This window comes from Anastrepha obliqua, chromosome 5, assembly GCF_027943255.1.
Source record: "Anastrepha obliqua isolate idAnaObli1 chromosome 5, idAnaObli1_1.0, whole genome shotgun sequence".
Taxonomy (NCBI): domain Eukaryota; kingdom Metazoa; phylum Arthropoda; class Insecta; order Diptera; family Tephritidae; genus Anastrepha; species Anastrepha obliqua.
Window position 1 is genome coordinate 6,305,341 of NC_072896.1, and position 24,015 is coordinate 6,329,355.

Here is a 24,015-nt window from a genome sequence, read left to right on the forward strand (position 1 = left end):
CAAATATGATGAGCTGGAGTGTGGAGATTGCAGGTAACCGCGAATAAATTTACTTACCTCGGCAGCAAAGTCGCTCCGGGCGGTTGCACGTATGTAGACATACGTTCCCGAGTCGAAAAAGTCAGAGGAGCATTCGGGATGTTGTACTCTGTATGGCGAAACAACAACCTGACTTTCAGGTACTGCTGTACAGTAGCTCTACATGTAAACTTACCACCGCTATAACAAGGCGCTTACGAGTTTTTGTCAACCGCTGTCTAAGGATTATTTCTGAATTATTTGATCAAAAACAATGCCAAACAATAGATTGCTCGAGTGGAAGAGCGCCTGGGAGACTAAGGGAAGCCTGGAAAAGAACTATAGATTGCAAGATGGCTCAACTCGGGTTAAGCTGGAAGCAGATGAAGGCGTTAGCCAGTAATGGGACGTGATTGCGCGTAGGCGTAGTTGGTGCCCTATGTCCCGCCAGGGACTTAAGGATACAATGTTGAGCCACCTCCCAGCCTAGTCAGGAGATATCTCTTCGACTACAATGTCGAGACTCAGGACCAAACACAACTGCAACTGCTGCTTCAGACAGTATATAGATAGACATTGGCCGACATTCATAGGGAGACTCTTACCACCTTCCTAAACTACTACTCTACTTAGGTAGAGTCGACCCCGATACACTGAATATACTATACCACCTATTCACATGCCCTCTTAAGCCCACTAACCTAATACATCTAATACAACCCTGTCGAAACAGCACGTTTCCGGGGCCTGGTGAGCTGCTACAACAACAACAACTGTGTACATATCAGAGCGCCTTAGTTTTCTTTGTATTTATTTTGTCTGAATAATTGGTATATGATACTGAATTCGATTCACTTAATTTTGGCCAACGAATCACACGACGTAAAAATTGGACTTCGCAGTGTGGATGTTCGATAACAATGTCAGCCTTGAAATCCAATGTAGAATCTCCCTTGGTAACAAGTGCTGCTTTGGATTAAGTAGGCAACTGAGCAGTAAAGTCCTCTCTCGACGAACAAAACTAATACTCTACAAGGCTCTCATCATGAGCGTCCTAACGTCAGGCGCAGAAGCGTGGACGATGACAACATCCGATGAAGCGACGCTTGGAGTGTTCGAGAGAAAGATTCTGCGTAAGATTTTTGGACCTTTGCACGTTGGCAACAGCGAATATCGCAGACGATAGAACGATGAGCTGTATGAGCTTTACGACGTCATAGACATAGCGCAGCGAATAAAGATCCAGCGGCTACGTTGGCTGAGTCATGTCGTCCGAATGGATACAAACGCTCCGGCTCTGAAAGTATAAGAGGAAGGCCTCCTCTGCGTTAGAAAGATGGAGAAGGAATTGGCTTCACTTGGTGTGTCCAACTGGCGCCGGTTATCACGCCAATTAAGAAGGAGAAATGCGGATGTTCTTTAAAGAATATATTCGGACCATTTAAATTTGGTGATTCTGCAGCCGAGCACCTATGACTTGGTTGCTGAAGATGGTGGAGCTAAATGTGTCGGTTTATCAACCTTTTTTTCTCAACCGAGTTTATGAGGAACCCCTCCCTGGCTAAAACATACCTATTGGGGATATTTCGTTGAAGAAGAGTTTACTGATGAGTTGGTTGCAACCACTTTTACTTTTCTGCGTTGCTTAAACAGTTCCAATTTAGCGGTGAAAGACCTGAACACAAAATAGCAGCTCGACTATCCCCATCCTCTCGTTTGGAAGTTCTTGTGGATTAGGTGCATTGTGGTAACTTACTACGCTCTAAAGAGCATTGGCCTTCGGCATTAGCAAATTCTGGGAACTGCCTGCGAAATTCTCGCAGAATCGGACAGATGTGAGGATCTTCCTACTCCCAGAAAGTTAGAGGAGCGTAAACTCGAAACTTTTTATTGAAGGTCTTCAAAAGGGTGGACGTTTGTTTCTTCTTCTTCGCTTTCTGCAAGCTAACTGAATAGTGTTCAAATATTCTACACACTTCCGTAATCCTCCTATCGTTAAATTCCTCCTTCGTGTGATGATTATTGATTTCTTATTCAACTCCGTGGACCTTTTAAAGTCACACCGCGGATTTCTTTAGTGTGTTTTTAAATGTGTATTAGAAAATTAACTAGAATTCAGTTTCGGGCCCGATAGTACACATGCAAACTGAGCTCAATTTATATTCGGAGATCAACCAAGTAATTTAGCGTAAAATCTATTAGCTTTAATTTGAGGTCAAACAAAACTATTTACAGTCAAGAAATACTAGAATGATTTGCCATACTGCAGTTAATTATTTGTCGCAGTAAGAGTGGCACTAGGAGCGCAACTTAGCATATTTTCTGTGCTGACCATGCAACATTGCGAAAGAGCGCCAAATCTAAGAGGAATCTTTACTCTAAGCCTGAGGAAAAATGTTGAATGCCAAAGCTGACTGGAGCGGTACTACGCATATTAAGACAGTCGAGCGACTACTTCGAAGACACCATCCAAATGTATGAAAGAGCTTTGTTGTTGCATAAACTTAAACATTTACCGACGTTTTGATGTTGCACTGCGTTGCGCGTCATTGCACAGCAAGCGAACAGAATCTGCAAGCCGTTCGTTGATGTTGTTGCTGCCGCCACTTTTTTATCTGCACTTAATTAATAAATTTATTATTAACGACGATTGTCGGCGATGAAAGAGGCCTAAGATTCAGGCAAGTCAGCTAGGGCAGACCACTGCATTCGCTACGTCAGCACAAATGAATCGTGATCATGAATGAATCATACATACAATATTTTTTCGGCTCATGCGCCTTGTGCTGTCAGTGGCTAAGCTACGAATAACCAACTGTAAAAGGGAAAATTCATGAGGGAGCAAAACAGACAAATCAACGCTGTGGCCCAAGACGTTATAAACGATGAAGATGGGTAATTGTGTTGCCTTCCACGCTGCCGGCAACACAGTTCCTCCAACTTGATCTGTTTTGGTTTTTTCTTTTTTTGTTTTTTTTTTTTTTGTTTTCCTTTTTTGTTTTCATCCATCAACAGACTCTGGGTCTGCCTGCTCATCGTCTGTTCCCCAAACTGTCTGACTTGCAGTCTTTGTGAAGTATTTCGGTCTGCCCACCGCAGTCCCTCGATCAACGTGATCTAGCACACACATACACACACACACAAACACATACAAATCCACAGAATGCAATCATACGAGAGACAGCTACAGTGCTGGCCGCCGCAGCAGTAGTGTTCACTGCAATCATGCTGATGAAGCCGCTGAAGCGGTACATTGCTGAAAAGGTCTTCTTGATTAGTTGTGTATTGGGCGCGTTTAGAGACGGTTTAGCTTTTGCAAGTGTAAGGAGCAAACCGCGTGGCTTAGGAAAGGCAATTAACGAGCGCAGAGGATTAAGGGAATCAAAGGGAGAAATTTATGTAGCGCAATGCGCAAATGGCGTGGTCAAAGCTTAGGTCTCTCTATTCTAATTCCACTCCAGCCCCATTCCGAAATCACAGTAACTTTCTTTTATCCGTTTGCAGATGCCATTTACTTGTCCAATTCGCGGCAAATGCTCGAGCCAATACTCGAAGAGACGTCGGAGGATGAGGAACACGCGCAAAACAGTTGGAATCAGTACGAGCAGAGCAGAGAACACTTCTGGAGTTCCGCGGAATCGGAAACCGGTTCTGTCATAAGAGTCGAAATTAGCAAAGGTAATCGTGGGCATTATTTCTTTAACGTCAAACTTTATCTCATTCACCTCGCATCTCTTTTCAGATCCCGATTCGATTTCAGAGCGCGATTTCGTCTGCCCTGCCAAACGTGCGCGCCGCTGCGACGATTTCATTATCGGCGGTCAACTATCCTCAGCCGCACAATCGACTGCTCAACAGCCTTCGCAAGTGCAAGCCGCGTCGGGCACCAATGATGATACTGTTCTGCTGCGGCGAACCCAACGCCCAATCGATACCAATGAGGCAAACAGCAATAGCTTAGAACGCTTTCTTGCCTATGAGGCATGCACGCGCGACAGTTGGGGCCAGCAATCGCTGCAGGTACTGCCACAACGCAATAGTACTGGCAGTCGACGCTTCGATGAATACTCCGACTCGGATAGCATTTCTTACCATTCGCTTAGCCGCTCATCCTCACTAATACAGTTCGAGTCTTTGGAGCGACAGCTACAGCTGCAGGAGCAACACGCGAGCATGTCCAGTTTAGGTAACTCATCGCCCTCGTTGCTTAGTTTCGATGACGCACGCAGCACTGGCGCCTTAAATGGTGAGGACGGTGTGCGTAGTGGTGCTAATAGCGGCAGCAATTCGGGTAGTAATAGTCGGCGCGGCTCACAAAGCTCACTGCTAAAGCGCTTTGAGTCGTCGGATGGGCGGCTGCATCAGACATATTTCGATCTGGACAAATTGAGTTTTGATGATGACCAGCGTGTGATTTTTGGTGCTAATAAAGCAAATTTGATGGAAGCGACTGTGGGCGAGGTAAAATCTGATTCGGAGTCATCTACTAGCTCGGATAGTTCTTCAGGCAACAGCATTTTGACCGCATCCAAACCATCGGCCGAAGATTTGACTGACTCGAGTAGCACGGCGTTCACGCGTGCCGGACGCATCATCGCCTTCCAACGTGCAGGCAAGAGTTCGGCGGAAAACCTCTCCGAAGACTCGGGCTACTGTGAGCCGTCGACGTTGCGGCGCACCAAATCGAAAAGCATACCAAACAATTTCGAGAAATTCTGCGAAGAGGAGGAGGAATTCCAGCAGTACGACTACGCGTCGGAAAGGCATGCGGTTGAGGACGTTGACAGTGTGACAAAAACAACACACCAACAGCAACAACATTCCAAAAACATCATCAACAACCATAACCACATTAACAGCAATAACAACAACATACACGGTGATGCCGCGTCCACAAAACATTACGTCGTAGAGCATGATATATGTCAGCCAAAAATAAATGACGCCACATTCGTCGTAGCCACGGACGACGAAACAGCATTGAATGCGCCAACCACGCCGCCGCCACTGCCAACATCTTCACTGCCACCAGCGATCAACCGAGAAGGAGGGGAGCATGCAGAAATGGACGACAGCGAAGGCGATGTCGGCCATGTAGAGGAATGCGACGAGGAGCATGATGTAGATACAGAAGCTTTTGGTTCGCGCCATGTATCGGCGTGTCCACGCTACGAACGCGTTAAAAATAGCCCAACGCGAGAGGCGGCCACTGCCTGTTTGCTGCTCGAACAGCGGCGCTCGTTAGCCCACTCGCCTTCGCCTGTGGCGTCCGATGTCTCTTCATCGTCAGCGTCATCGGCGTCGTCGGGCAGCAGTTGCGGCACAACGCGATCCTCCACCTCGGCATCAACATGCGCCTCTGCCGCCTCATTCACATGGCTACCAACACCGAAACAGTTGCAACTGCAACAACACCAACTACAATTACAATTAGAACGAACGCAACGGCAAACGTCAGCATCCGCCAAGTTAGAGCTATTAGCAGCGCAACAGCGTTCGACTCTCGAGAATTTTTGTGCGAGTCTACGAAACAGTTTGCCAGACATACGCGACGCGTTAGGTACTATAACCTGCAATACTGTTATCGAAACAAATTTTCCCATATTGTCTGAGAAACACAACGGCAGCGACGTGAGCGACGCAAACGGCCACGGACTGGAGCATTTACGGAGTGAAACGAAAACACCAGAACGTGAACGCATAGATACCGAACGGTCAGACGGCAGCACAAGGAGGCCAACGCACAATTTAGACGATTCAGACTTTAGTACAACATCGCCATCGGCCTCAGCATCGGCGCGCGAAAGCCACAGTGACGAAACGGACAACGAGTCTACACCTGAGGCTAGGAAAAGACAGCGCGTCTACAACAACGGTAGTGGTGGTGGTAGTGGTGTGCCTGAAAGTAGCAGTGTTGGTGGCTTTAGTGGTTACGTCAGTAGCGGACGGCGCATTTCGAGTGTGCCAAGTGAACTGAATAAATTAGGACGCAAAAAGCGTGTGAGTACGCGTTATAGACACAGCAAATCGTCACCTGAAGAGGACGCTGCGACCGAGACTAGTCCCAGCAATTCCAGTGCAGACGAAGCAGAGGACGAGGACTTCTTCGACCCCGCAGCATCATTCAAAATACGACGTAGCTGTAGTTGGTCAGAACGACGCGAACGTAATTTGCAGCGCTTCGAGGCGGCGTTTGGCAGTAGAGCGCAACGGGAAGGTAGCAGGTCTTGGGTCACACAGTCGCTGGGCTATATGAATGCCAGCTATCAGGACTTAACACAGTTGGATTATTCGGGCAAACAGCTGGAAGGAGGAATACAGCAACAGTCCAATTTGAAGCGTTGTAGCGATTACGTAGCAAGCGACTGCGACCGCGACACCGGCAGCGACGACATGGACACGCCCAAGAGCACGGCCACCGCTGACTATGAGAATATAATTTGCAAGGGTAATTTCTTGCTCGATGAACTGTCACAAATATACGATCGCAATGCTTCGATTTTGAACGATAAGCCGATCGGCGCCGAAGAGCAATTGCTTTTACCTAAAACAGACGATATCGTGGATCGTCCAAGCTGCAGTCCGCGCGCACCTCCTCGTCAGCGCAAGCACTCCAACTCGAGTTATTCAGATTTGGACAGTGTTGGTGGTAGTGTCGGTTGCGCCGACGAGCAGGTAGTTGGACCGACAGCACAGCATGTGCAATTGACGATACGCAAACCGCCCGCGCGTCAAAAGCACGCTCGCAAATCGGAGGCAACACACAGTTTAATTAGTGACGCGCAACTATTCGCAAGTGAGACGACCACCACAAATACGTCAACTATGGCCCACAGCAAAACTTTCGACCAGGATCCAACCAATTTGCACACCAGTTACACACAAAGTCTAGAGAAGTGCAATTTCGATCCGAAGGAGCTGAGCAACACAGAACTAAACAAGTCGAATTCAATACCAAAGCGACGTTTCCACTCCCAAACGAATACAACGAAGCAGCGCAATATGGTATCCAGCACGCCCAACTTAAATGCCTACGATCCACATGCGGATGAAGTAGAGGACGACATGTACGTGTCCAGCGCGCACACTTCAATGCATCAACTGCCGCAGGCCACAGCACAAAAGCCTCTTGGCATACTGCTGCCCGCAGGATCGCGTACTTCATTCAGCAAAGAGGTCAGTTTCTGTCCGGTCGTATCGCAATACTCTTGGCAGGAGCAATCCTCTGAGGAATACGCTGAGCAACATCAACATCAGCAGCAGCAAAGTGCGAATGCGCCGACAGACGAGCAACAGGAAGATACGGACGATGAGTTGCTGGACAATGCGGACGCCACAGTCATACAGAATACGCGCGTGAACGAAATGATTGCGGCGCGCTATGCAGTTGAACTTAAGAATGCGCTCACAGTGGGCAACGCTAGCAAGAGTGTGGCACAAATAAGAGCGGTGCCTATTGAAAAAGTAAGAGCGTTGATTATCGTCAAAGAGCGCCAAGCCGCCGAAGAGCGCGCGCGAGAACGCGCACGTTTGCAAGAGCGCGAGCAGCTAGAAGAGAGTGCACAACACACAGAGAGTGCGGAAAAAACAATGCACAAAGTCATTGACTACAGCGCTGAAACAAAGGGAGAAGCATTAAAACTCGACTCAAACGCTCCAGCCGACGTTGCTGCTACTGCTACTGCTGTTGGCTACAACGAAACAGTGGACGCTGAAACAGTGAATGTTAGTCACAAATCGACGATTATTGATGCAACAACTAATTTTATAAAAGCGGAGCAAACGACGGTCGTGGAAGAAGAAGCAAACAACGAAATCAACAACGACGCGCAAACCAATCGGAATAGTAGTTTTAGCGGTGCGAGCTGGAGTGGTGCTAGTTTTAATGATAACGCCAGCAATAGTAATAGCGCCGCCAGTGGTAAAGAACAAACGCGTCCGCTCAGCATACACCTGCCGATACTGAGTGAGCCGCCCACAAATCGCGCGCATCATATTTTATACGCGTCTCAGCAACTGCTCGACAATTTCGAGCGCCGTGAAAGTGAGCAATATTACAATCAAAATAACGTTAATAAGTGTGAAAGTGCTTTAGGGGGTAGTGAGGGCGTGGCCGATAGGCGTACCAAAAGTGTTGGCAATTTGAGTGTTGCACAAACAACGCGTTACAGAATGTCTAACGCAACAGTGGGTATGGGTGGCCAAAGCGGCAGCGGCAGCGGCACTGCGGCGGCAAACAATAACAATGATTTACTAAATAAGAAGTTCAAGGACGAAAAACATCCCAGCTCGAAGGGCTTTCTGTCGCGTTTCGCGCATGGCTTACGCTTCTCATTGAGGCGTAAAAACAAAAAGCAATTGCAACAGCAGCAGCAGCAACAACAACAACAGCATGAACAGCAGGTCAGTGATCAGAATGGCATGACGGCAGCAGCGGATAAATCTACAATGCGTAAAAGTTTCGGTAAGTCAGCAACATTGCCTCAACTAAAACAACAACAACAACAACGGCAAGCATCTGTACAACAGTTGTCCACTACGCCAAATAAAGCTAAACGTACTTCCGCTCAGAGCGGAGCAGATTATATTTACATACCGTTAAAAGGTCCTATACCACCAGCAGGTACACAACCACCACCACCATCAGCAACGGTTTCCGCGAATGGCGGTAATTCCGCTACACTACCAGCCAACTTCAGTCCAGCTGATGCACAAATTGGCGCCAAAGGCCAACAAACGGCGACTCCAAATAATAACAACAGCGCCACCAACACCAACACCAACAGCTCCGCTATCAACTCGAACAGAAGCGGCAGCGACAAAAGTGATATGCGTGCCATCACAGACAAAAACGGTGAACCGCTCGTTACCGGCAAACCGCCGAAGCCCTATCGCTACGGCACAATACCGTCCACCACCTCCAGCACAACGATTATTACTAAATATTTTGGTAGTGGCCGGCGACAGGGCGGTGGCGGTGTACCGGCACATGCGCACAAGGACGGTAATGGCAAGGCAAATGCAACCAACTTCAAGTCGCGTAGTCAATTCTACACTGATTTCCTCGATGCCGAACGGTCGTACTACGATGACGAAGAAATCGAAAAACAGTTAGATGCGGGCTTGCAAGCGAACGATAACGCCGTCACAACAACGCCCAACGACGCGCCCGCTAACGCGAATGACTCGAACGTATCGGAAATAGCGCTACAACAACAGCAAACGCTAAATCAAGAAAACTTACGCGAAACAGATAATTCGAGTGAATCAGCGAGCGTCATAGTGGAATACGAAACTCCTTCACGGGCACAACAATCGGCTCAAGTCGCTTATTCCTTGCCGGGTGTTACACGCGAAACAGTTATGTTGTTAACCACCGGCACAACCGGTTCCGGTGTGACGGTCGGCGCTAATGGCAGCGATAGTAACGCGCGCGTTGTCGCCCCCACCTACACAACCATGTCGAATGCGTATTTGCAACATACCAATAATAACAACAAAATCGGCTTAATCGAAACAAATTTGGATACGCATGAAACGGTTATATCGGGCAAAACGCGTTCGCTGGTGGACATCGTCGGTCCACAGCAGCATCAACAACAATACGGTGTTGTTGGTGGCGGCGGTATCGGTGCGGGTGGCGTTGCAAAGCGGTTGAATATGAGCGCGGCTTGTGGTGGCAATGTAGATTTGGACGACGATTTGGATGAGGATGATGTGCGTGTTTATGGTCACGATGTTGGTGGTAGGGGTGGTGCTGTTGTCATCAAATCAACAACCGCGAATGGCAGTCAAATTGCATCGGTGCGACGTCCGCACAAAAGCATGGAATTCCTGTTGGACAAGGAGAATCAGAAGAATGTTTTGGTGAGTGGAATTGCATTCTATTTATTATAATGACAGTGAAATCCTAGTTGAATGAACTGCTCGATCGAGTGAACAACAAATTTCTGTCGTGGCTGCTCTGTAGAGTGAACACAGAATTTATTTTCAAATACTTACTTTAGTGACATCTTCGTGTGATAATTAAATGTAAAGTGATGCTGTAAATATTAAAATTGGGAATAAAATAAGTTTATCTTGATCCCTTTTTCTTTGATCATGCAGGCGTACGTATAAAAAACTCAAGAAATACAATTAGTAAAGAAATTGGAAAGTTTTTCCAATCCAGTTTCTTTTACTCTAGTCGACCACATTTTTATAATTGGCAGATAATTTCTGCTTCTTTTAAAAACTTAATTTTTTTCACATAATTATTTCATAGCTTAACTAATTTGCCTAAATTATGCAGTATATTTCACTCTCACTTGTGGGTAAGGCCATGGGTATTTCTGAACAGAAAATCGCTTATGGCAAAATTGGTAAAAAAAGTAACAATAATTTAATTTTTATTTTGTTTTTTTTCATAGTGCATAGTTTTGGCCTGAACCAAAAATAAATTAGATTAAATTTCTTCATTTTATAGCAAATATTTAGTGGTTTTATTTAGTCGCTAAAAGTTGGTGTTTTTCGCAGTTTTTGTTGTTTTTTGTTTTTGGTTGTTTTTTGTTGTGTTTTTTTTTGCCCAGTACTAGTTGATTTATAATTAAGCAGCGCCAAGAGCAAAGAAAGCTGCGTCATTTGTATATAAAAAGCTTAGCTACAATAATGATTTTAAATTGAGTTATTTTTACACGTTTTTATGTGTTTCAATTAATTTTGTATTACTGAAATTTGAGAAAACGGAACAAGGATGCTTCTCTTATAAATATTTGAAAAGAAAATATTAGAACATTAAAAAACATTTAAGTACTTTTCCCAGGTACTTTTTTTTGAAATATTTACTATTCCAAATTGACACCTCCCATAAGCAGACACTTTTTTCAGTAAATACAACAAGTCCTTAAGATTTTTTTTTTACATTTTTTCTCTAAATAAATAGTAAATAACTATCCCATTACACTAAACCCATAACATAAGAGGTGGTTAAGTTAAGTTGATTTTGAATAAAATACAATTTTTTTTAGAGAACTATTGTCATTTCTCTTTATTATGATAATATCGGTATAACTCAAATACGTATGGAGTAAAATATCGGCCAAATGGGCGCCGCGACGCTGAGGCAAAATTGAGGTTCTATGCTGTTAATGTGCCGAATTATGTCATCCTTTAGTTTTTGAATTGTAGCTGGCTTATCGATGTACACCTTTTCTTTCAAATAACCCCAAAGAAAGAAGTCCAACGGTGTCAAATGACATGATATTGGTGGTCAATTGACATCGCCGCGGCGTGAGATTATTTGGCCATCAAATTTTTCGCGCAAAAGTGCCATTGTTTCGTTAGCTGTGTGACAAGTGGCACCGTCCTGTTGAAACCACATATCGTCCACATCCATATCTTCCAATTCGGGCCATATAAAGTTCGTTATCATCTCACGATAGCGAACACTATTCACAGTAACTGGCTGACCGGCCTCATTTTGGAAAAAATACGGCCCAATGATGCCGCCGGCCCATAAACCGCACCAAACAGTCGCCCTCCGTGTGGGAGAATTGGTTTTTCGGCAATCACTCTTGAATTATCATTCGTCCAAATGCGGCAATTCTGCTTATTGACGAATCCACTGAGGTGAAAATGTGCCTCATCACTGAAGATGATTTTCTTCGAAAATTGGTCATTCACACGAACAAATTTTTCAGCTCCTTCGATATCCGCTTAAGAGAGAGTACACAATCTAATTTGTTTTACCATTTTGGTCTTACCCCAAAAAATTATAGTACCTCAATATTTTGATCAGTTTTCACTATTTGTTTTTTTTTATGTTCATTATTTTTTTATAAAAGTGCGGCACACTGTCTAACAAAAAACCTTACACGCCCAAATTTAACATTTTTGAATAAAAAAAAAATTAAGTACGCAGCATAGCCCATTAAATTTTAGTGTAATGAAGTGCAAGTTTGAAGTTGTTAGAAAATCCCGTTGATTTTTATAATTTTTTTCCTTGTCTCCATACTCTCCTTACTGCTCCATATAACAAAACCACGGGATTTTTTCTTTACATAAAGAAAATGGACAACATCATCAAAATTGAAATGATAAAAAATCAACCAGAATTTTGGGCCAGTTCAAACTTGCTCCTCGTTATACAAAAATCTAATGGGCAACAGAATTGCGTACCCAATTTTATTTTTTTTAATTCAGATTAAAAGTTTTAAAATTTTAAGGAAAATTGGTTGAGGTTTTATAAATTCTGTACAAAGTTTGAAACTTAAGTAGTATGACCTATATTTTTATACAAAAATTTTATCAAATAACAAAAATTAAAAAAAAAGTCAAGGCTTGTCAAAATGTTGAGATGCTATATTTTATCGCGGGTTGTAAAGGAATGTTAGTAACTTAACCTCACTTTTTCAGTAGGTGTATCCGGTCGTGGAGCCGCCGTAGCCGAAGGGATTGGTGTGTGACTACCAATTGGAAGTACGTAGCTTTGAATCTCCGTGCATGAGCCACCAAATGGTAGAACACATTTTTTTTTATAACGGTCAGCACTCCGGTCATCCGGTCAATTTATGATGCATTTGAGATCTTTTCGTACTGCTTATTAATGCTATTTTCAGTTCGTATGCCTTTTTTAGTTATGGTAAACAAAAGTATGTGGACCAACACCTTACTTTTACATGTAGCATATTGAAATTTTACTGATCATTATGCAGTTCAATTCCATAAATTAAATTTTATTGACAATTAAGTGGGTTTTAAGAAAGTTTCTTCATCTTCGAAAATAATAAAATTTTGAAAAAATATAAATTTTGAGAATGTGAAAAGCGTACATAAATGGAGCACAAATAAGATAATGAAATTACTTTTTGTTGGTGCGAAAAAAAATTACAACAGGGGAACGAAATTAGGCGTGATGCCAAACACTTGGTGATTAAACAAAATTCTTATTGGGAAGAAAAAATAGTTCGAAAGATAGGAAATTAAGACATCATTCTGAACTCGTCAAAATTTCAATAAGAACCACTCCACTCATATCAGCTTATTTTACTACACCAATAACTATTTTGACACGCTTTAAATCAGATGGCAAACGTAATTTTCAGCAAAAAAGAAAAATATTTTAATAACTTCAAACTTTCAGTTAAAGCTAGTCAAGAAAAATTTATATGTATGTGTGCAAAAACAAAAAAAAAAAAACAAATTCAATCTGTTTTCTACATTCATTATCGCAGTCGACAGAAAATTCCTTTTTTTTGCTCGTCGCCCAACACCCTTTTAGCGCTCTTTCCATCCATCTTCTAAATGCAAAAATTTACAACATTGCCTATTGCCCCATCCTCCCCTCCCTTTCAAATCATTTAACTCAATCACATTTTTTCCGCCTTGTCACAGTTGTGTGTCAAGTGGTTAGTAATAATTATCTCAACAATAAGCAAACAACAACCCAAAACAACTTTGTAAACATGCGCCACCCTGCGTCACCTCCATTTCAGCCGCCCTAATCGATGATTTTACGAACGCTTAAACACTTGGCCGCAAAAGGGTGGATTCACTGTCAAATAAGTGGCACAAGGGTGTTCATCCATCTCGTTTCGCCACTGTGGCTGATATGTTTACAATGCTTGTGCATGTCAATGTTATGTGTCGGTTATGAGTGTCACTGGATTAACTGACTGCTCATATAGGCATACATATGTATGTGTGTATGTATGTGTATGCGGGTATAAATACATGAAAGTCTAATATGCCGATTGGCAGCAAACCAAATAGTCTGTGCACCAGCTTGCTGACGTGCCACCAATCTAATGCTCATCATCATTTGGCCAGTGCATTGGTGTGCATTTTTTGGTTTTTATTTTTCATTTGTGTTTTTTTTTTGTTTTTTTGTTTTGCTTGGCTTCCCTTATTTTGAGCTCAGCTCGTTGTTTGTGGTACTGGAATAGATTTTGCCAACGTAATGTGAATTTGCGCACACATACATATACATATTTACAATTACAAATAACCTTAAGTAACAGGCATATGCTTGCCCTCTTGTGATTGGAATCATGTAAACTACTGGGTTTGTTTGCTTTAGCTTGGAAAGTTATTTCACCTTCTTATTTCGCTTGTACTCTTATTACATTTATCTTGTTATGTTTTTCGAGATTTGTTGCGGTTTTTATGGTCTACAGTTCTATACAGATTTTATTTTCACGTTCATAGAATTTTTTGCTCAGCAAGCGATGATGTATGTAAGGCCTCTCCAATTCGCCAAGCGTTAGCAAGCGGTAAATGGTGAAGCCATTGGTATAAATAAAGAAATTCTGGCAGCACTGGAAATGAGCTGCCAAAAAGTAAATTTGTTTGGAAGCACTTAATGAGCTTTTGTAAGACCGCGTTCATACAGAGACGCACGTCGAGCAGAAGGTCTCTCGAACACTAAAAGTTTTCTGGTAGTGTGAGAGAACCTTTAGCAAGACTTGAGATCTAAGACCGCCGATAGTACACTGACTGAACATCACCTTATTAAGCCGCTGTAGTCTGGTGGACAGCTACTATGGTTAGTTCCAGAGTAAAATCCCTAGCTAGACTACAGAGAAGTGTGTGCTTGGGTATCCTGAAGATGCAACCTCTATATCTTCAAATTCGAGAGGAAGCGAGGAAGGCGGCGTACAGGATCAAGCTAAACGGAGTTTGGGAAGACGAAGAAAAGCACACGCCACTGTCAGATATGCCACCAGTAGTCGGAGCGGTGCGCACTGTTCTCGATGCCAGCGAACAATCGGCTGTCTCACGTTAACTACGGTAGAAAGTGTGATGTTTTGCTCCCAGACAGAAATCAATGGTTAAGAACAAAGAACCCATTAACGGAACTTCAGCACACTTTCTCCATCTACAGATCCACAGCCAGTGATGATAGCGGAACTGGATGGTACTTCGACGCAGACACTAAGTACTTCTACGCTATAGTACAGATGGGTACGGTGTTCTTAACGGAAGTCTGTGCCTTCTTGAATGTAGCAAACTGGCTAATTGAGAAAAAGTGGCGGGGTAGTAGTATTGGCATTTGTAATAGCAGTCAAGCTGCACCAAAAGCCCATGCTAATTCACGCTGCTCTTCGAAATTAGTCGGTGAATGTAAGACAAAAATGACCAGTTTTGCAAAAACAACCAAGTTTGTCTTACTTGGGTGCCTGGACATTGTGGTATAACAAAGAACGAGTTGGCTGATAAACTGGCTAATGAAGTCTCTGCAAGCATACCATTAGAATCTAAGTCATTTCATCGATTCAACTATGGATTGACGACTTTATGAGGACTACCCATAGAAGCCGTTAGTCTGAGTTGGACTCATGCAGAGTAGCCAAGTGCTTTGCGAAAGAACCAAACAAGAAACTAGCGACCTTTCTCCTAAAACTTAGTAAGAAGGACCTGCGAGTACGGGTGGATTTAATCACTGCGCACAACGCCTGTGGTCAGCATATGGCTGTTGTCAACATATCCTGCCGTGAGAATGAGGACACTGCAGGCATTTTTTCTGTCACTGTCCGGCCTTTTTCTAGAATCAGACTTAGGCTATTAGGGTGCGATGTACTGAATATGGAGAAAGTTCACACTCTTTCTCTTCCGGACCTCTTAAGATTCATCAATGAATCCAAAAGTTTCGCGGAAAAGTGACCTCAAACCAATTTTTCAGTCTTACCATGCATACTGTATCTACAGGGTTGTCCATATTCGACGGACCCAACGGATTTCGATGACTCTTTGGGCCCATTCCAATCGACGAGGCTTGTCCGCAGGCAACAATCTTTGCGTCAATTGAATCTTATACGGGAATAAATGCAAATCTATGCGGATAATTCGTTGGAAAGTGGTCCGAGCAATACCCAACTGCTGAGAACGGCAATTTTGGGATGTCCTTGGCGACGCCTTGGTCGGTTTTGATTTGGCCTCTTTGGATTAGAAAGAGCATCACCAGTCGAAAACCTTTCGTACAAACGTTTAATGGTGTTCTTAGAAGGCGCACTTTTCACATTATTGAATTTTTTATACGCACGTTGAGTTTTCACAATTGGCTTCTTTTGTTGAATGTAAATTTCAACAATTTGGGAGCGCTCGCGTGGCGTGTACTGTTCCATGGTAAAAATCTGCTTGGACTGACGCTTCCAACGCGATATGTCATTAAGCGATCTGACGTCTCTGTCAAAAGATATAGGGTTGCCAGATGGGTCCGTCGAATATTGGCAACCCTGTATCCTGTGTCTCTATTCCTTCAACTGTAATCTACCCGGCTGCAGTATCATACATTGATCTTCCTGACTGACTCTTGTATACTGTTCAAAAGAGTCACGCAGAAAAACTATTATATGGAGTAGCGACTTTCCAAAGCATCGCAGTGGGGCATGGGGTTTCAGCAGAAATTAACTTTGGCAGTTTTGGCAGTAGAATCATCAGTTTTTTTACTACTCCTTTCCATTTTCTGCTGATTAGCACAAATTTCTGATGTTTTTTTTTTGTTTTTATGTTAATATATATCAAATTAATTGTCTCTCTTTTATCCGCTATCAGCAACGAAGTGGAACATAAAATATTCCCTTTATCATAGATTGACTGTTTGTTTTGAATTAAACTTCCTTTCATTTCTAATACAAAAGACGGCAAAGAAAATCAATTTCCCATATTTCATACAGTAAGTGTAGGCTTTCAAAGGAGACAGTCTCCCCCTTTCTCCACCCCGCACTTCTACTATGACAGCGCTCGGCAATAAATACTGCTTGAATTGCGCTACGTTAAGCCGCATTGCTGCTAGCTGACCGAAATGTATTGTGCGCCAGAGTTCTTTGCAGATTTCTCCTCCACATCCCTCAAAACATAAGCCGATTAATCTGCAACGAAAAATAAGTTTTCATATCAAATAAATAAGCAAAAAGAAATTGATTAGAGGAGAAGATAATGGATGAATTGTTGTTGTTTTTCTTTTTTTTCTTTTTTTGTTTTTTTTTTTTTTGTTTTTTTTTTTTGTTTTTTTTTTTGTTTTGATGTGAAGAAAACGCTCAACACCGTCAAGGAAAAAATTACAAAAAAATTAGCGAAAATTTTTAGCAAATTCTAACTTATGCTTTATTATACTAAAATTTGATAAGCTACAGAACTGCGTGCCAAAAAGCTTTCGATGAATTATAATTAAAAACTGTCGTATTGAGATAAAAAATTTGTGGAAATTTTCGAATGTTTTATAATAAAGTTCAAAATTGGATTTATATGCTAGACTTTTATAAAAATTAATAAAAATTCAAAGAGAAAAAAGAAAAATAGTCAAAACTGGTCAAAATGTTGATGTGCTATCGTTTTGTCGCAGAGTGTAAGCCACGAGCGCCGTTAGTATTCTCGTGATGTGTAGTGTCAAAGTCGTATATTTTTTCTTTAGGTTCAGAAAATTTTCGCTCGTCAAGTGCTGGTCAGAATGAATGCAAGATTTTATAGTTAACTCTAAATTTTCGTTGCCTTGGAAATAAAGAAAATGCGAGCGAACTTTTTTGCTTAAAATTAATCCACCAAACTTTGTCTACAGAAATTTACCCTCATACTCGTTTGTTATAAACAATGAACGCGGGGTGAAATTCAACGCACTAGGCATGGCTAGTTTACTGAGGTGGTAGATGTTAGTCCAGCCATTCCGGTACGTAGAACCAGCTACCTCGTTTGTGATCTCACATTTTGGCCAGCATTTTCTTCTGCGAGCTGATAACATTAAAGGGATTTCTGAGGCATTTGACACTATTTTAAACATTTAAGGTTTGTTGTTACCTATCTTTGATCATCACTTCACTGCTTTTGCCTTAGTATTCTCATTGTAACAACCTTCCCTTTGAAAGCTGCAATTCCTTATAAATTTCTCTGTCAATCGAAACAATTTTCCAGAGCAGGTTTTTCAGCTATTTTTTCGCGAATTTCATGACTCTGACCATATCTAATTAGAATTATTTATTAGCCCTATTAAGAGCTTTGCTAAAATATTCGGCCTTTGCAGTTTTTTATAATGTTCAGAACAGCAGTTGTTCGGCGCTTTAAAATATTCTTCAATTTTTTCGGTTCCACCACTCTTGAAAAAAATTAATACTATAATTCTTTATTATTTAGGCGTTTTATTTATTATTTATTTATTATTTTCAGTACATTTTCGTAATGTACTGATTTTTTTTCTAGTTAATTTTTTCTTTTAAATTTTTTTTCTTGACATTGCCTATTCTTTGGCAACATGCTTGTAATAAGTACGTATTTATGTAAAGTCCTAGCAAATGTTGTTACTGTAGCCATGTGAACTTTTTCGTTGCTTTTTTCGTCCTGCAAGGCCTCTACACACATCTTTTCTTTTGCTCATCTGGTTTAGATAAATTTCTGTGGGCTTCTATCTAACTCGTATGCCATGCAAACTTGTTAGTATGTATGTATGAGTGTACCTCACTCACATATAAATAAATATTTAATTTTATTGGTTTTGTGCTTTTATTTGCCGCACTGGCGACGCTATGTCTTGTGGGCTATGCCGCCAATTCATGCGAAAACACTTAAGAGACAACAAATTGTTTGCAGGGTTTTAAGCCACAAAGTGTTGCAATTTGTAAGCAGTGATGTTTTTCTGACAGCTTTAATACCAGCAAAAGTGAATTAATTTTTATTCTCGTAAAGCAAGAGGGAAAGTGGAAAGTGGGTTAAGTGAACTTTAATTTAATATATCGATTAATATTTGACCGAATTCTTATCAGATTAGGATTTATTTATTAGATTTTCTATAGTCATTACAAGAGCTTTCACAGACGGGTTTATACTCTTTTAAATGAATATTTATTATATCAATAACATAAATATATATACATATATATAAGATTTATATAAATGGCCCTTTTATGGCAACTGTTTTCATGACAGAAATACACTGGACAGTTTGCCATTGCCTGCCGAGGGCGATCACTATTAGAAAAAAAATGTATGCATATCTCCCGAATACTGGTCAAAATTTCAAGTGGTAAAGTTGATTTACATGGGTGATTTTTTAGGAGCTATAGGAAAGTTTTTCAAAAAAACACACCTAAAATTCAGACAAATTCATGAAATTTTTAATTAAATCGATAGTACAGTCCGTATAATTTAATGATTAAAGATTATTTCATGCAAATGTTCACCGCGACTGCGCTTCAAATGGTCCATCCGCTTAGTCCAATTTTGGCATACTCTTTCCAATGTTTCGGCCGGTATCTCACATATAAATACTTTAATGTTGTCGTCCAATGTGTTAATTGAAGCAGGCTTGTCTGAATAAACATGATCTTTAACATAGCCCCACAAAAAATAATCTAAAGGCGTTATATCGCACGATCTGGGTGACCAATTGACAGATCCCGAACGTGAAGTAAAATGTTCGCCGTCCATTGTTACGCGTGCTGTGTGGCATGTGGCACCGTCTTGCTGAAACCACATGTCATGCAAGTCAAGCTCTTGCATTTTGGGCAAAAAAAAGTTGGATATCATTTCACGATAGCGATAACTGCTAAAAAATCACCCTTTATATGGAAACTGACTAAATAAACTAACATTATTCGCAGCGCCGAAAAAATGTTCTTGAATGGATGCCTTTTTTCACATGGATCTCCTCAGAAGCAAAACATTTGTTTCATTCAAGAAATTTTCTTTGTTGGCAGACACCGTGCCATCTTCTATTATTTCACATTTTAGCGTAGCCAACAAATCCCTTGAGTTGTCTTCAATGCTTGTTGCCTGGAATATTTCACACATAAAGGCTTCGCAGAAAAATCAAGACCTTGCATAAATTTGAATGCGTTCGCATTGTAAATAGCCAACCACTTAAAAGCGACAGCCGTTTTCCATTAAAAATAAGTGCAGCACCTACCAACGCACCTATTCATTATACATACATAAACACACTTTGAGCAGAACTTATTTAATTCCGCTGCACTTAAGCTTGAACCCGATTTCAAACACTTCTACAAAAATTAATTTTCTATTCTATTTTTAATAGCAGTCGCTCAATCCATTTGCCTATCCCCTTCTACTTACCCCATTTAATTGCGTTGTCATGCACTGTTTGTGTTTCTGTAGCGCGACATTCTCCACAGTAATTTTCTACCACTATAAAGTAATAATATAAAATAAAATTACACACACAGACGTACTGTGTGGAGTGTCCAAAAGTAATAAGAATGCAGCTCATAAAATCTAACTCATAATAATTTCAACGTGGCGGCAACAACAGTGCGCATAAAATAGTGTCAACGTCGTCACTATCGTCATTGCATCTCCAAGTACAGCAGCAATGCCATCATCATCGTCAGCCCGGCAGCTAACCCTTTTATTATTCGTCTTCTTCGTCAAACGAGTAGGTCTCGTGCGAGTACGTGCAAGTCTGTACTTGAGTTGTCGCTGCACCACTTGGCATTGTCGGTGATGTTGTTTTGATACTGAATTAGTTTTTGTTGGATTTTTTTTTTTTTGTTTTTGATTTTTTCATAGGACCTTACTAAAAGCGCATTAGCGACTTTAATGCACTTGCTAAGACGGTTACTTAGTTGGAAGTATATAAGTAATTTGACCTTTCTGTGTTGCCATGTAAATACGAGTATGTGAGTGCTGTCGGCTAGAGATGCTGCTTTAGAAAGAACATAGGCAGTCTCTAATAGATGAGTAGTCATATAACAACAGAATGAGAACGAAGTGTAGCGCAAGGGATTTTGAACAACAACTATATTTGAGAAGTAGAAATAATTGTTGTGATTGTTGTCTTAGCTAAGACTTGATGAAATTTGTATGAAATGGTTGTTGAATATTTGCTTCATCTCGAAAAGTGTTGTATTGTCCTCTTAAAAGTTATACCTAGTCTGTCTGGAATGTACCCAAAATGAAGTACTTAGTTCCAGAGACTGGTCTTTAAAGCATCTGATCCATTGCAGAGCCCTGCAGGCTAATGAGTAAGCAGAGTGCAACTCTCTATGACTGTATATGTGTAGCAGTCATATTAGAGCGTCGGTGGCCACTTTTAAGACGCTTTCGGCGTCTGACCGTGAAAATAGATGACGTTATCATGTAAGTGGCGACATGCTTTACTTGCATACCTAAATGAGTAAGTGTGTGTGTGACACTTCACACATACATATGCACATGAAAAATTCTAGTCACTCATACATACACCGGAACCCTTATTCTTATATCTTATGTGTGTATTTGTATATATAAAAAGTATGAATTCGTTATGCTTTTTCGCTTATTTTCCACACAGCTTCTTCTTGGCAGTGATTGCATTAATCTTTATTTGCTTTTTTTTCTTCTTTCGTTGGCTAACTTCTACGTTGTGCGCTTCTAATGCGTCGCAAGACAGTAAATTACTTTCGGTTGCCCATGACAATGCCTTTGGCCATAGTAATAACATTGTGCAGCTCTGAAGGCGAGCTAAGATACAAAAGCATAAATATGTATGCATGTATGTATGCACTATGAGTGTTTGTATAAATTTGTATATAGGAGAGTCTTATATTATGACCCTTTTGAAGGATTATCGCAACCAGATTACGATAATCAAACTACGCGTTTGATGGCAACCTTGGCAATTAGTAATGAGGATTTTTTTGAAGCTGCTCATTTATTAATATTCCTTTTGGCTAAATATTGTAAATGAATATTGATCGAGGAGTCGATCTTTCCCGTGCAATGTTGATTTCTGCATGCTAAGAAATTGTTAATGCAAATTTTAACACCAGCTTCGCAGCGTTTCAAGAATTTGAAAATACTAAATTAGAAAAAAATCAAGAAACAGAAAAGCAAGTAATTCCGCTTAATGGCATTAGCATTCATGTTAGTCATTTCACTTTTGCTGGCGTTTTACATTTTCATCGAAATGTAGCTGCTAAATTTTAGGGATAAAACATGTTTAACAAATGTTAGAGGTCTGGTCAATATCAGACCGTTAGACGGCTCTAAGCAAATTTGACAGAATCAGCTGATGGACTGACGTAGCCGGGGTAATGAATTGGTTCGATTACGAAAAAACTTTAAAAAAATTAGCACAATGTCACTTTGTTGCTATCTGAACAACGACTGCTTAGAGGAGTATGTGAATATATGAGAAATGATCGTGTAGAATTTAAATGCCGAATCCCCCGTGACGTGGCAGCCGAAGTTCTCCTCACAATTTTGTTTCGGTTGGCCAAACCTGGTAAATCGATTATCTTTGGGGTACTTAGGCCAAGAATGTCAACAGCGGCTTGGCACTTCAGCAGTAGTAAGAATAACTTTTTCTAATGTGAAGAGTAAGTCGAAGAAGCGCTAAAGTCAATCGCCTTTGAAAAAACTTGTAGTTCGATTGGCTCGGGAAGGAACTTTTGCAATCTCCGTTGGTGATTGTTGCGTCTTTGTAGAAAACATTTTTGCCAGTTTACTCATTAAGTTAGGTTACGTTACGTTAGATTGAAGCGGTTGTCTACTATTTGACACACTCAGGCTACTAGCGCATTGTGCTGACGCGTGGGGAACTTGACTTGATCTCTCCTAAAACCAGTGTAAACATCTCAGACATTTTAGAAGATCCCTTATTTCCACAGTAAGTCGAAAATTACTTAAAGTTACTAAAAAAGTAAAAGTGAACGTTCTAATCTTAATCCCAAACTTCAAAACTCATTTACTGTTAGCTGAAACTCGTCAAGCGACTACTTTAATTCGATGCACTAAATTATAGCTCAGTAACTTTAGCTAATTACCATTGATTGCTTGCTAATTAAGTGCCAAAAAAAAAGAAAACACGAAAGCATGTAAACATTTTCTGCTTAATAAAAGTTCAGTTAATTAATTCTTACGTTAGCTTCGTGTTATTTTCGCACATTGTTTGCAGCAAACTAACCCAGCATTTTTTGCAAAGTTTCTATTTTACGTCTCTTGTGCGTACTAAAATATATTACTTCTCTCCACCAGCATAACTTTCACTAGTCAGTAATTTCCGCTCATTCACATACTTAGTACTTTTCGAAATTTTCGCTTATTCAATAAAATAAAATAAAAAAAAATTGAAAAAGCAACTCGTTTGAGTCATCTGCTTTATGGGTGACAAACGTATAAGTGGAAAATGTTACTTTGCTGTAAGAAATACCTGGCCATGCCGCGACGTGCCATAAACATGCTCAGCGTCCATAAAGTGTCAATTAAAAAGTTTGCACACATTTTGTAAGTCTTGTGTGCGCATTTTTATGCAGCAACTCCCGGTGCTTTCAACTACTCAATGCCTAACAATTCGCAAGGCAGCAGTCAATTTGCTGCACAACTACCGGCCGTCATCAGCTCCGCATCTGGTGCCGTGGCGATTTTCCATTCCGTTTTCTGTCCAGCAGCTACAATACATTCGCTATTCACTTCTCTACATTTTCCATGTTTTCTTGGTTATTTAATTTATTTTTTTTATTTGCTTTCGGAGTGTGCGCTAATAAGGAAGTCAACTATCAAACGCCTAACTTTATACTCTCGCATACATACATAAATTAGTAGTCGTATTCATGAGCTTTGATGAGCCTTATTTGTCGCTTGCAATGCTTATACGCACATACACAGACACACCTTATGGTTAGCCTTTTGTTGCTGCTGCTACTGTTGCTGTGATTGAATCAAGTTTTTTTATAACTTCCCCATTAAGAAAGTCGTAGTTTTGGTGACTTTTACCAGGTGCAGATTTTTCACTTTTGGAACTTTTATTTGTTTTGGAAAGAAAGTACATGAAACAACCGTAGAAAAATTTTTGTAATATATACTTAAGTAAAAGTTATGCTATTTATTTTAATTAGCAGCGCGCAGAAACTCATCTACTGCTGTAAGTTATTGCAGCTTTAAATTAAAATCGTAACAAACTTTTTCAAAATTATTTTTTGTATTTTTTAGAAAGCTCCATCGTCAGCATAAAAATGGCTTTACTGATTTAAATGCAGCGAACTCATTTAGCATAGAAATTCCAATAAGAAAAAAATATTAAAGCTAAAATGATTT

At 40.9% G+C, this 24,015-nt stretch overlaps 1 protein-coding gene across 1 annotated transcript in view; it reads left to right on the forward strand.

The window, feature by feature from the left end:
* LOC129247321 (serine-rich adhesin for platelets-like) overlaps positions 1-24,015 on the forward strand; it is a 67,695-nt gene that overhangs the window by 40,053 nt on the left and 3,627 nt on the right. The window contains exons 3-4 of the mRNA XM_054886405.1: positions 3,523-3,696; positions 3,761-9,885. Coding sequence (XP_054742380.1) covers positions 3,523-3,696; positions 3,761-9,885 — 6,299 coding nt within the window. The remainder of the gene's footprint in view (positions 1-3,522; positions 3,697-3,760; positions 9,886-24,015) is intronic.